The 12,617-nt window shown below is 46.8% G+C and overlaps 5 protein-coding genes across 5 annotated transcripts; 3 read left to right on the top strand and 2 right to left on the bottom strand.

Moving 5' to 3' along the window:
• Positions 1 to 126: 126 nt before the first annotated feature.
• RhiXN_04590 (SPFH domain / Band 7 family) lies at positions 127 to 1,433 on the bottom strand (the record flags this gene model as incomplete). The annotated part of the gene is made up of 4 exons (XM_043324407.1): positions 127 to 754; positions 808 to 934; positions 1,009 to 1,128; positions 1,187 to 1,433. 4 exons carry the CDS (start codon positions 1,431 to 1,433, stop codon positions 127 to 129), a joined length of 1,122 nt encoding a protein of 373 aa, XP_043176826.1.
• A 1,120-nt stretch (positions 1,434 to 2,553) lies between these two features.
• RhiXN_04589 (gag-polypeptide of LTR copia-type) lies at positions 2,554 to 5,130 on the top strand (the record flags this gene model as incomplete). The annotated part of the gene is made up of 9 exons (XM_043324406.1): positions 2,554 to 3,475; positions 3,533 to 3,642; positions 3,704 to 3,953; positions 4,013 to 4,404; positions 4,457 to 4,501; positions 4,555 to 4,772; positions 4,824 to 4,899; positions 4,976 to 5,044; positions 5,095 to 5,130. The coding sequence occupies 9 exons, from the start codon at positions 2,554 to 2,556 to the stop codon at positions 5,128 to 5,130; spliced, it is 2,118 nt and encodes a 705-aa protein (XP_043176825.1).
• A 363-nt stretch (positions 5,131 to 5,493) lies between these two features.
• Positions 5,494 to 7,342, top strand: RhiXN_04588 (DEAD/DEAH box helicase; the record flags this gene model as incomplete). The annotated part of the gene is made up of 5 exons (XM_043324405.1): positions 5,494 to 6,118; positions 6,154 to 6,278; positions 6,339 to 6,414; positions 6,471 to 6,617; positions 6,675 to 7,342. 5 exons carry the CDS (start codon positions 5,494 to 5,496, stop codon positions 7,340 to 7,342), a joined length of 1,641 nt encoding a protein of 546 aa, XP_043176824.1.
• A 1,326-nt stretch (positions 7,343 to 8,668) lies between these two features.
• On the top strand, positions 8,669 to 10,290 carry RhiXN_04587 (regulator of G protein signaling domain protein; the record flags this gene model as incomplete). The annotated part of the gene is made up of 5 exons (XM_043324404.1): positions 8,669 to 8,778; positions 8,828 to 8,861; positions 8,915 to 9,223; positions 9,544 to 9,681; positions 9,727 to 10,290. The coding sequence occupies 5 exons, from the start codon at positions 8,669 to 8,671 to the stop codon at positions 10,288 to 10,290; spliced, it is 1,155 nt and encodes a 384-aa protein (XP_043176823.1).
• A 302-nt stretch (positions 10,291 to 10,592) lies between these two features.
• RhiXN_04586 (adiponectin receptor) lies at positions 10,593 to 11,851 on the bottom strand (the record flags this gene model as incomplete). Its single annotated transcript, XM_043324403.1, has 8 exons — positions 10,593 to 10,677; positions 10,735 to 10,942; positions 11,001 to 11,093; positions 11,165 to 11,207; positions 11,259 to 11,449; positions 11,500 to 11,517; positions 11,585 to 11,628; positions 11,691 to 11,851. 8 exons carry the CDS (start codon positions 11,849 to 11,851, stop codon positions 10,593 to 10,595), a joined length of 843 nt encoding a protein of 280 aa, XP_043176822.1.
• Positions 11,852 to 12,617: the final 766 nt, after the last annotated feature.

Genomic DNA, 12,617 nt, shown 5'->3' with positions numbered 1-12,617 from the left:
TATTACACGTATTAAATACGGCATTCGATAATACAAGTACAAGTAATATAAGAAAGTCGATACACCAAGAGCAATACATAGGTCATTTTAACAAAAAGACGCGAACAAAAGGCAAGTTAAGTATGACTAAAGGTCTGCCATACTGGTCAACAATCCTGCTCGCTGCGCGGGCCCTTGGGTTCCACCGAGCATACTCGGCCCTGCTCCGGGACTCTGCGTGTTATCGTGATGCCCTGATCCTGATGCAGACCACTGGCCGCCTGATAACTGAGCGCTAACATCCCCTTGAAGGCTCATCGGTACAAACACGACCTTGCTTTGTGCGCTCTTGGCCATCGTTTGCAAAGCTTCCAACTGTCGGATCTGCATTGCTGCAGGAGAAGCAAGGATATCGGCTGCCTGTCGCATGAGGCGTGCGGCATCGACTTCGGCCCTAGCGGCAATGACTTTGGACTCTCCGACTCGTTTGGCCTGTGCGGCCGAGGAAAGTGAGGCGGCGACGTCCGGGGGGAATGTGATGTCCTTGATCAAGATACCCTCGATGGCGACACCCCATTTAGAAGCTACGTCTGATACGATTTCCTCGATTTCAAGCGCGATGGCGTCTCGTTCGGTCACCACTGATTGGACAACGCGCGCGCCGACAACATGTCGCAGGGTGGTTTGAGCACGTTCGGTGAGTGCCTGGCGGAGATCAGCGATTCCGAAAGCGGCCCGATAGGGGCTGGTGATTTGATAGTATATCACGGATTCACTATAAGTCGATGGGTCAGGAAATGGACTTGAGGAATGGGCAAGAGAACATACATTTCAACATTAACATTGTCCCTGGTAATAACCGTCTGCCGTCCAATGGACGCGATTTGAATCTTGACATCCACGCGGCGCAACTCTTCAGAGCAGACGTTCACTTGGACGAGACCAGGGTCGACGGCTATAAATAAGAGATGGTAATTAGATATAAATAAACAGTCTATAGATAATAAGGGACGATAAGGAGTGACTAACCTTTGTAGAATTGTCCGAACCTTGTGACCAGCCCAACTGAGCCCTGTTGGACCTCCTGGAATGGGTTGGGGCACGGACAGCAGGGGAATGCACCAAAGAATCCAATCGCCGCGCCAAGTGCTGTTTTCGTTGTTGGTTATGCTCGCTCGCACAACAAAACATGGGTGGACAAACGTACCATTGATGAAGCTCCCATAAATCCCATGCTCGACGCCATCAAGTCCAAGATCTTGAGCGTATGATTGTTGCATCTCTGCCCTCTTGAGTGGCTCGACAGTGATCAACCTCCCGTTTGCCGGAGGGGGGCGACGAGGTTGCTCGGGACCAGTGACATCTGGAGCATTGTGGTCCACAACATTCGAGTTTCCGGACGAAAGAGAGGGGGAGGATTGACGGTAAGCCTTGCTATCCGCTTGAGTCGACATTGTGAGGAAGTGATACAACAACCACTCAGAGGAGGACGTTATTTATGACGAGGGCGAGGCCGAGCGGTGATCGGATGGCTGTGCTGCGCAGAAGCCGGTCACGTTATGATCATGCCGATCCTGGAGCCTTGGCACCATGCACGAACACAGCTTTGGTAGCTGCGATCAACTGCGTCACACCCGTTTGGCGCTCCTGAACAGAAACCCAATAGGCGAAATGGCACCTGTCCCTTTACGAGTCCAATGTGCACACGCACATTCTGATCGCAGAGTTCATTTGAGTCCCTGGAAAAAGGTCACACCGTGTTACAGCGGTATCTTGACATACATTCCCCTTAATTATGATGGAGCCATATGACATTTGATTTAATCCACTAGTTGCTCTCATGGGCATCTTCGATCTATCAAGGAAATCTTCTTTGGCTCTTTTGGCGGTGCTGTGGTGCGTAAACAGAAGATCTTCAAACTTGAACTTGGGCGCAAAGTCTGTGAACTCAAACCGTGTAGGCGGCTCGAGCATTTGGGGCTATACTTTCAATGGAAGCATTAAGGGTTGGGCGCCTTTTATCTCGGCGATCCTTGTTCAGAAACCTACTCTAGAAACTGAGAGCCTCATGGTCTCCTGTCACGGTACTTTAGTAAAGACAAATAGGTTAGATTACCGACAATACTTTGGGATAGTATACTGACTGGGAGTAAGGTGGCCAGGGATAGAATCAATGCGTCATATCCGTGACTACGTGACACGATTGCCTCTGCTAATATGTCTCGTGAGAACAGCAATTAGTTATATATGCTGGCTTCTTTGGTCATGGTTCATGAAAGTCGCTGGTCAGCAACTGATGGTACTTACGAGAGTATTTACTATGCCTGATTTATAGGATATCTCTCCACTAGTGTCGGTGCAGAGGTTTCAGCCGCCTACTATTCGACCCTCGGATAAATTGTGCAAGTATTGGGGGCTAATAGAAAAGTTTCACAGAACCAACAATCGCATGATCGAGTGCATATATCTGCTTAAGCTGGCTATTTATCCAGTGGCAATGCTCGTGAGCTGGGTCACACGTGACCAACATCTTTATAGCCACTCTTATCGATCTGCCACAACATACAGCACACCATGTCGCAGCCTGTAAATTTAGACGAACTCGATGCTTCATCCATGCGCGGCAATAACAATCCTGCGCCTCGCTCCTCTCAAAACAAGTCTCAGATACTCGAAGCTACGATGCGAAATGTTCCTAAGCTCAAAGAGCAGAATTACACTCAGTGGAATAACATGATAACAAACTCGATTAAAAAAGCGAAGCTTTGGGGATATATTGATGGATCAATCCAGGAGCCCTCTGATTATGATTCTAACAACATAGCCACATATTACGACGAAGCTGCGGCCGTTCGGAATGCGATCCTAGGGTCCTTAGAGTCTGGAGCACAGAAATACATAGAGGACGCATTGGATCCGAGAGATGCGTGGCTTGCGCTAGAGAAGAAGTATCTGACTGCTGAGGCAGAGGTCGACGCTGAACTGGTCGATATCGAGAAACAAATTACAAACCTAAGGCCGGAGGAAGATGATGATATGATCGAGCATATTGCCAAGTTTTGTCGTATGCGATGCCGCCTAAACGGTACTCGTTTTGCGCTCGACGACCAGGCATGCATCACTATGTTATATTGCTCTCTACCCTCAAGTTATCGCCAGTCTGTATTAACCCCAGAAGGTACAGAAATGAAGGACTTTGGCGCTCTGTGTGCTCGGTTGAGTAACCTGAGCCAGAACCCGGAGCCTGAGGCCCCTATTGATGAGCCCACTCCGCCTCCTGTGAATTATACGAGTTGGGGAGTCCCGGAAGACATTAAGGCATTTGGACTAACTGGCGACAAAAACCCGTTGCTTACCGAAAGGGCTGCGGTGACCTGCCGGGATTGCTTATTGAAGGGCCATAAAGTGGGAACGCCTGAGTGCCCTCAATACGAGTGGCGTAGGGAGCTGTGGGGTGCCGAGGTTGACAAAGACTTATCAAATACCAGTGAACTGGGTGAGCCTATCCTTACCTCGAATATCAAACTCGGCTCAAAAATATATTCATGCTCAGAGAGTAACTCTCAAGCCAAACGCCCCGTCCTAGTTGGCACTAAGCGACTGAGCTACGAGTTTTCAGAACCGGTTAAAGTTGTTTTGGGTTTCAATGAACTTGGATTGAAGGTTGGTTATCAACATCAAAGTAGGCAGCTTCGCCAAACCTTTGTTGAAATTACGGTCAAAGCTGATGAGTAGGATAGAGCCCTCGGCAATTCAGCAATGCGCGATCCTCCCTGTTATCAATGGCCGCAACGTGCTTGCCCAAGCACCTCCAAAGAACGGAAAAACCACTGCTCTGGCACTATCAATCCTACATGTTGTCGATCACGCTCTTCGACACATACAGGCGATTGTTTTTACTTCAACCAACGAAAAGGCCACCGCTTTTCAATCAGTGATCAGCAGATCGGGACTTTCATCACTGTGCTATTCGTGTCTTTCTCCAAATCCTCTGATCGGAAATACTCTGTGCTCACCTGATGGAATTAACCAGACCCAGATCCTTGTGGGGACGCCAGATTATCTTTGGGACTTATTAACCGAAACATCGTGAACATGCGTAGAATCAGAACTATAGCATTGGATGATCTCGACAAGCTCGTAGAAGCAGGAGCCCAAGAACAAATCCTTGAAGTATACCGACACGTTCCGTCTCTTGCACAGGTGGTCGCTTCAACAACTACGCTTTCACCATCTATTGCAAACGTAGCTACCAAATTACAGGCAGACCCTTTACGCATCGTGGTCAACTGCGATGTTGGGCCGTCAATCGGGAGTCACTTTTTCGTCAAAGTTCCCGCGAACCAGAAGCCGAATGTACTTGGTGCATGTTTTCGAATTTTGGGAGCAAGTGGATTAATGGTTTTGTGTTGTGATTTTGACGAGGTGAGAATGATCTTATTTGGGGTTGCTTTTGTTCATGTTGAATTACATATAGATAGCTAAATATGAATGGAGCAACGAGTACCAAAACTATTATTGGGTAAGATATGGGTCGAATACGGTACGCCATTCTGGCTAACACTCGAGACTCAGAGAGAGGCGGCGGGAATAAGCGAGCGTGAAAGTGTAAAAAGCAACTTTATCGATAAGCTGAGCGCCATACACAGGAGAAAAAACCCCGGCTATTATGCATATGGTAATCGTATATACGATCCAGTATCATATACTACCTTGGTCGCCAATAGCGCAATTTTGTCCACGACCGATTTGTCGAACATTGACACTCCTCTCATCAACTACGACCTTCCTAAGTGCGTGATTTGAAGCATAATGTCTTGCGGTATTAATAGGTGTATATCCAGAGATGTTTGCGATTATGTTGACCAGCTTGGTCAATGGCGTGTAACTGATTCGCGGCGAAGTCATATGATTATCAATGTAAGCTTGTCATGGATTTCGCAATAGAGGTTATCTATTTTACTAATACATGCTACCGTTGTTTAACTCTCCGTAGTTTGTTTCAGCCAATACAGAAGAAATAAACATAATTCATGAGCTTGCGGAGGATTATGGTATTCAGATTGTAAGTTCCATTAATTGGCTAGCCAAGTCCCTACACTAACGAATGTACAGGCCGAGTTACTATGGGATGGAATTAAGCTTCATTAGGATCTAGTGCCATAACGCTAATCTGTATGTTTTCCTCGAGAAGACTTATCTTCCATCTCCCATTGCCAGTGAACCTTCGAGTTAATCTATGGCCACAAAACAACAAAGAAGCTATATATATTGTTGTCTATTTCATTTGAATACTGACTATGAGGTCACTTGTACACTCGCAACGCAGGTGGCTAGCACTTCTAATGACACGAACCCCAATAGATGTCACAACTAACAATCATTTAAGCGCATATATCTAGTCAAATTTTATTGTTTTCTAAACAGTGACGACTTCCGTACTTGTAAAATAGCACGTGACCTTTATTTTATCGGTGTAGCCACTCCCAACAATCAGCCACCACGACTCACCCCATGTCACAGTTTGCCTCAGCGGACGAATATGATTTATCTCCTGCGCGCGGTAACAATAATCCCGCACCTCGCTCATCCCAAAACAAATCTCAACTCCTCGAAACCATGATGCGAAATGTCCCTAAGTTAAAGGAACTAAACTACGCCCAATGGAACAATATGATAACCAACTCGATCAAAAAAGCGAAACTCTGGGGCTATATTGACGGATCTATTGAAGAACCTTCGGACCACGATGCTAGCAATCTTGCCATGTACTATGAAGGGGCAGCGGCTGTTAGGAATGCGATCATAGGATCTCTCGAGCCTGGAGCACAGAGGTACATCGAGGATACGTTGGATGCAAAGGATGCCTGGCTCGCCCTCGAAACAAAGTACTTGACTGCTGAAGCTGAAATCGACGCTGAATTGATTGATATCGAGAAGCAATTATCTGGCCTGAGACTTGAAGAAGATGGCGACATGATCGAGCACATCGCAGAGTTCTGCCGTATGCGATGTCGCCTAAACGGGACTCGTTTTGCACTTGACGACCAAGCGTGCATCAGTATGCTCTACCGATCACTTCCACCAAGCTACCGACAGTCAGTTCTAACTCCGGAAAGGACAGAAATGCAGAATTTTGGTATACTGTGCGCCCGTCTCAGTGATCTCAGCCAGAACCCCAAGCAACAACCATTGTCGACGATATTCCCGAGGACTACACAAACTGGGGAGTCCCGAAGGATGTGAAGGCGTTCGAATTGACAGGAAATAAAAACCCACTGCTCGCCGAGCGGGCCATGGTGACATGCCGCGATTGTTTGCTGACAGGTCACAAACCCAGGACTCTGGAGTGCCCGCAGTACGAATGGCGCCGAGAGCTTTGGGGTACAGAACTTGATAAGTCATCGTCACCCGAAGAGGAGATCGAAGATTCAGGTAAACTTTTGTCGAAAATGGAAGCTCCAATAAGACTAATGCGAATCTGTACCCAGCCAATAATACCTCTGTTGAGAGCCTAATGACTTTCCACAACAAACGACTAAGCTATGAGTTCTCGGAACCAATCAAAGTTGTCCTTGAGTTTGACGACCTTGGTCTGCGAACGCAACTGAGGCAGCGGCTGAGCAATTACTATTCAAGTGAGCATAACAGCAGGCCCTTTTGTATATTTTTTAACACTTGGATGCCCATACAAGAACCCTCAACAGTACAACAGTGCGCTATTCTTCCTATTACTCATGGGCGCAACGTCCATATTCAAGCACCCCAGGGGAATGGAAAAACAACTGCCCTTGCTATATCTGTACTTCAATCGGTCAACCCGAGTCTCCCACATATTCAGGCACTTATTCTCGCCTCAAGTGCTACAGGAGCCGATAACTTCAAGCAGATTCTTTCCAATTTGGGGCACGGATTGGGGGTCAATTGTAGCCACCCAAATCAAATTTCATTCCAGGCATTCGCAGAGATCAACAATCAGCACATAATTTTAGGAACACCAGAGAACCTCTTGGGGCTTATTTGCCGAGACATTTTGGACACGCGTAAACTCAAAATGATGGTTCTAGACGATGTCGACAGTATTTCAGATGCCGGGCTCGAGGATAAAATTCTTGAAATATATCGACATGTTCCTTCGCTTACGCAGATCATAGTTTCATCCACCACACTACCAACGTCCAATATCAAGGCTGTGCCCAAACTCTTAGCTAACCCTCTCTGTGTCATTGTCGGTCGCGATGAGGGCGTGTGTAAGAGCGCTCCTCATTTCTTTGTCAAAGTGTCGATGGAAATGAAAAGATCTCTTGTACGGGCCGCATCTTCAGCAGTGTCGCCTGCGAAAACTGTCGTTTTGCCACAGTGACACTCAGATTTCTGTAAGTCTGTAGTAGGTCATATGTACTGCACTGATGCCAAGGTACGAACAGAATTTACCTTATCACATTTATGATATGGTAAGTAAATAATTTCACTAATTCTACTCAAGTTTCTGTCTGCCAACACTTTAGACGCAGCGCACATGTAGCAATTCTTGGGAACGTACTTCGATGGTCAGGGACTTTAGGGTGAGCTCCAGGTAGGTCGCAGTAGAAGCGCGACCACTTTGGTCTGACAATATCCCAAGTTGTGTTTTACTGACCACTGAGACGCTTCTGCCAATCACCGAGCTGGCCAATCATAAAGTTCATCTTATCAATTATGATATACCCAGGTATGCATATATTTATGAAACGCACCGTCCTACGTGGTCGACAACGTTTCCTAGTAACACAGAGGATTACGTCAAATTAATCAGTGCGTGGCGACGAGCTAATCCCGGGCAATCCACAATGATAATCACGGTACATGCACCTTACTCTGAGATACGCATCTTAAACCAATTAAATATACCTCTATTCGTATTTCTGTAGTTCGTCACGACTGAAACAAACGAGATATCAGTCATTGAGGATTCAAGCGGTACTACGGGGCCGAGATAGTGAGCCTACTTTCCGAAACGCGTGAGCTGAAACTATATTCCCATATATCTGTAGGCTGAACTGGCATGGGATGGAAAAAATCTTAGTTAAACTATCTGTGCTAGAGTTGGCAAGCAAAATTGCTCAATACAGTTGAACGTTTTGCGCTGGAAATCGTTGACATTACTGAATGGAATACACAATTGCTTGATGGTTATACTATATCTGTTTTCTGATGAATGAGTTACGAAACGATCCCTGCTTTGTATGCAGCAGTGTCTCGGTAAAATTGGTTTGATTATTAGACCAGGATGTACTAAACGACAGAAGACCTCCCAACGATTGATTCTGTCTACAAGTAGAACGGGTTTTGATCAAGAGGATGAGAGAGCTCTTGCCATTACGTATGAAAAGGCCCGATCCTTATGGCAAGCTTGTCATCTACTAGTATCTGTGCAATAAGGTCTCATATTCTTTCAGGCTCGCCATGCTTCTTTTCCAATCGCATCAATTCGTACAATTCGACTCTATTCAAGATAAATATCGTCGGCAAGCACTTTGCTGACAAATCAGTCGATTGGCGCTTCTTATGATCAATTCATATGAATCCAGGCTTTACCCCTGGCGATCTTGAGAGTCGGACACACATGGCGCCGGGACTATGACGGAGTTAAATTTGAGCGTTTGTTCGCTAAGCCTTGGTTTTCCTTCACAGAACACCACATGCGACGATGTATGGGGCGAGGCTATCGCGGTGGGCTGGCCGCCGTGCTACTCGAAAACTCATAAAGGACGTTCGACTCGTCAATATCCTCTCTGGCGATGCATGCAGCCCTCTTGGGTGAGTTCTGAAGTACACAGCTAAGCGCACAGGATTTTGATGAGCGTAGGCTGGAGGAGTTCGAAGCGTATGTTGCGTTGCAGGTGAGAGTGCATGATACTTGTGCTGTAGTTGAGCCTAACCGATCCAACCAAAGGAGCACTCGTTGGAAAATTTGCAGTTCATAATTTGGTACCACGACTACCAACAACGGTTCTTTTCTCTCGACACCCAGGAACAAGCGCTTTCTCCCTCTCTCGCAAAATATGAGGCTCACCTCGTCTTGCCTGCGCCCAACACCAAGGCACCTATTCCGGATTCTCCCCGCTCGTCCGGTTGGGCGTTGTCTCCAATATCATCTTCCCCAACTACCACCTCCTGGTCCTCCTGGTCTCCCATTTCTGTTCCCTCCCCGATCGCGGTCCCGCTCAAAGACCAACCGTTCCGGAATGAAATACTTCAAATAGTAGCTACTTTTATCGGCCGGGAGCAAAAAAGGAACTAAACCTAGATATGGACGTTCGGGAGGAATTGCTGCGTGGGTTGGAAAAAAGTACACATCCTGATGCAGTAAGTCCATCCATCTCTAATAAATGGACATTCTACTCACTCTATGGGCATGAAAGTTTGCGCGCGCATATGCACAAATATACGACCTTGTAGACGGATGCAGCGTGCCCAATTTTGTGACTTATGCAGCTGCGAACATAAATCTCCCTAAACAAATCTATTGGTCTGTCAATTTGTTTCAATGTTTGCTCTAATGCTGATCATCAGGACCAACAGGTACGCGATCGGTATTGTGTTCACCCTAATTTCTTGGATCATCGCAATATTTACCATATGCTTTATTCCCGACAACCTCGCTCTAAACGCTCTATTCGACTTGTATCTGTCCCTTTTGCTGTATTAGGATGCATGCAGGTTAGTTCGCATAGGTTTACTCGCTCAATGCTCACAATGTTCCAGATCTATTCAGCCTGGCGAGGTTTCTGCTCACAAGTATTCGGCCGCTCTGCCCGACAACTTCGCGCATGGGAACTCGTCGATCCGGCTGATGCGGGGGTTTCTTTCCAAATTACAGATCCCGTCCCTTCGCTCCCACCCAAACCTCCTCCACTTAGGACAGTGCTGGATATAGCGGCAGGAACGAAGAAGCATGTCGTGGCGCCGTTTGTGAACCTACCGAGCACCTCTTCATTGGAAATGGTTAGCATGACACCGACGATCGGTTCCCCCTCGCCGTCTGGACCGCGAATCGTGTTCACGGATCCCGAGCCTCGAGGTCGCGGTGGTGGTCGAGCGGCTTTCCGGCGTCCAGCGGTATATGGGCCCGAGCGAGTTGTGGAAGATCCACGCATTCGGGAATTTCACCAAGGTGTTATTCGGGACATGTTGTGGGTGGGGTTTGGTTGGGGGTTGGCTTGGACGGGTATCGTGGTTGGAATTCCAGGAAGGGGTGAAAGTTTAGGCAGCTTTAGAATCACCGTTGAAAGGGAGGATCTATCACCTGTAATATGTTTGTATGGTTAATTGTGGTTCATGACGAGGAACAGGTCACCATATATTTATTATCTTGTAGTTTAGAGTCATATAGAATAATAGAGCCAGGTTGACGGTCGGGCTGTGTCATGTATTCCATTGAACATGTTCATTAATGGTGTGGTACATACAAATAAGGTATCTCTATTCTGTGATATCATGTGGGGCACACGCCATGATGTTGCCGTGCCAGTACTCGAATCCCGTCAAAACAGCCTAAACAATCACCATAAGCATCATCCAGTAACTCGAAAAGCCAGTAGCACCGACCTGATAATGAGAAAGCGCCGCGATTACGACGCACACATGAAAATCTGGTGCGATGATCCAAAAAAGTCAAAGGTCCCAGGGAACCAGCGCTCAGGCACGCGACACGCACTTCCGAACATCAGCACGTTAGCCAAGGTAAAAATCCGCTTATTTTGATGGACTTACTAAATCAGTGCTCCGCTCATGTACATTATTCCGGTCAACGCGATCCAGTTGATGCCCATCTCGTTTTGCATGCGTTCCAAGCCGTAAATGAGGTAGGCATGGGTTACTGGGACGAGGGCGCAGATTCCAAGGAGGAAGAAGACCGTGGTACGAGCCCAGCGATATGCGGGTGTACCGTAAACCGGGTTGAGCACTACGTATGCTGCAACTAAAGTGCGCAAGGATTAGCTGTTGGGCATGCGTAAAATAAGAAAGAAGCAACTTACTTGCGCCGGCCACAGTGATGCCCACTGCATAGATCACTTGAAGATGATAATCGCAATAAAAACCGTAGTGTAAACACGGATAAAAGCTCCCCACTGTTAAAACTGCGACACGACACTCTGGTTAATTTTTCGGGTTGAAATGTTGATAGCGAATACGCCCTCACCAATAATGCCCGAGTAATCTAGTGCATTACATCTTCTCGAAACCTTTGGCCCTTGTTAACTCAGTGCGCGATAAATCAAAGCATTTTCACCTACAGCTGGTGAATGGCAGGTAGAGGTATGGTACAACGCGCTGGCTCCGAGACAAAAAACGCCAGCTAAGAGCCCGAGACCGAACCCTACTGGGTCGTGCCATGTCAAAGTCGTATACCCGGCCTGGGTCTTTCCGACGTTGACAAGTATATACAGGAGCCAGAGTGCCCCAAAGAGGTGAGTGTGGATGTTGACTGATTGGGCGTTTAAGTAGAGGTGCAGTCGTAAACGCATGAGAACATACCACTCTCGTTGTGCAAGTCTTCCCAGAAGGATGGTATTAGTAAGGGCCTTTTGAAATGTTTAAAGAGAGTTTTTTCTCGACATACATCCGAACACTGAACGAGCGCATCCCGACCAAGAGTACTGTGGCCTAGTGAACAGCCAAATGTCAGAGGGCTCTAATTGCAAACACTGACAAACAGGGTCACGTACCTCCGATAGCCGCTTAAAATAAAAGCATTATCCTGCATCCATGCAGGAAGCGCGTCAAATTTTAACAACAGTGGTTGGGCCGCTATTACTGCTACGCTAGCAGCTGCCACAGTAGTGGCGACTTTTGTGGTTGTACCGGCAGACTTGGTCGCAGAGGCCATAGGAAAGAAGGGTGGTGGAGAGCACTCGACACTTAGTAGACCGGATATAAACCTACAGGTCCCGGATATGGGCGTTTTGGTAGATGGAAGTGGTGAAAATATGTGGGACGCTCAGGATACAAAAGAGACAGACACGTGTTGATGTGGATGTATCTGACAAACATCGGCTCTAGGCAAATCGGATGCCGACAAGATCGATTTATAACATGGCAGATAATATGTGCCAGTATCAGTTCCAAGGTCAATTGGTTTCCCTACCGTTCAGATAGAAACAGAGTACACCCTTCATCCACGCTGTTCACTCTACCATACATTTATGAGATGATATCATAAACTTGGGAGCGAGGCGGGCTTAATTGATATGACAACAACAAAATGTAGTACTTAAAAACTTCCTTAAATAGTTACCTTTGTCAACTACAGTAATTCTTTGTGGCTACGAGGCTCCACTAAACCCAAGATATTCCTAACATATTTCTTCCTTAGCCTTCTAACGCCTGTTGGCACGTCTAATAACCGCTCTTCCGCGGTTCTACATAACCTACCTTACACTGGGTTCCGACTTGAACAAATATCATAACGTTACCGAGATCTGTCCTTCTGATTAACGGATTAACGTGCAGCCAATTGTATTCATCAAATAGTACGCACTCCAACCAATATAGGAGTGGTTTTGCCTCTATCATATCTTTTGAGAGAGTTTGTTGGGTCTTACAAGCATATCTATGTTATTCAGCTCGGAAGCATATCTCACGAAGCCCCTCAG

Source organism: Rhizoctonia solani, chromosome 1 (genome assembly GCF_016906535.1).
Source record: "Rhizoctonia solani chromosome 1, complete sequence".
Classification (NCBI taxonomy): Eukaryota; Fungi; Basidiomycota; class Agaricomycetes; order Cantharellales; family Ceratobasidiaceae; genus Rhizoctonia; species Rhizoctonia solani.
This window is presented reverse-complemented; position numbering and strand designations above follow the sequence as displayed.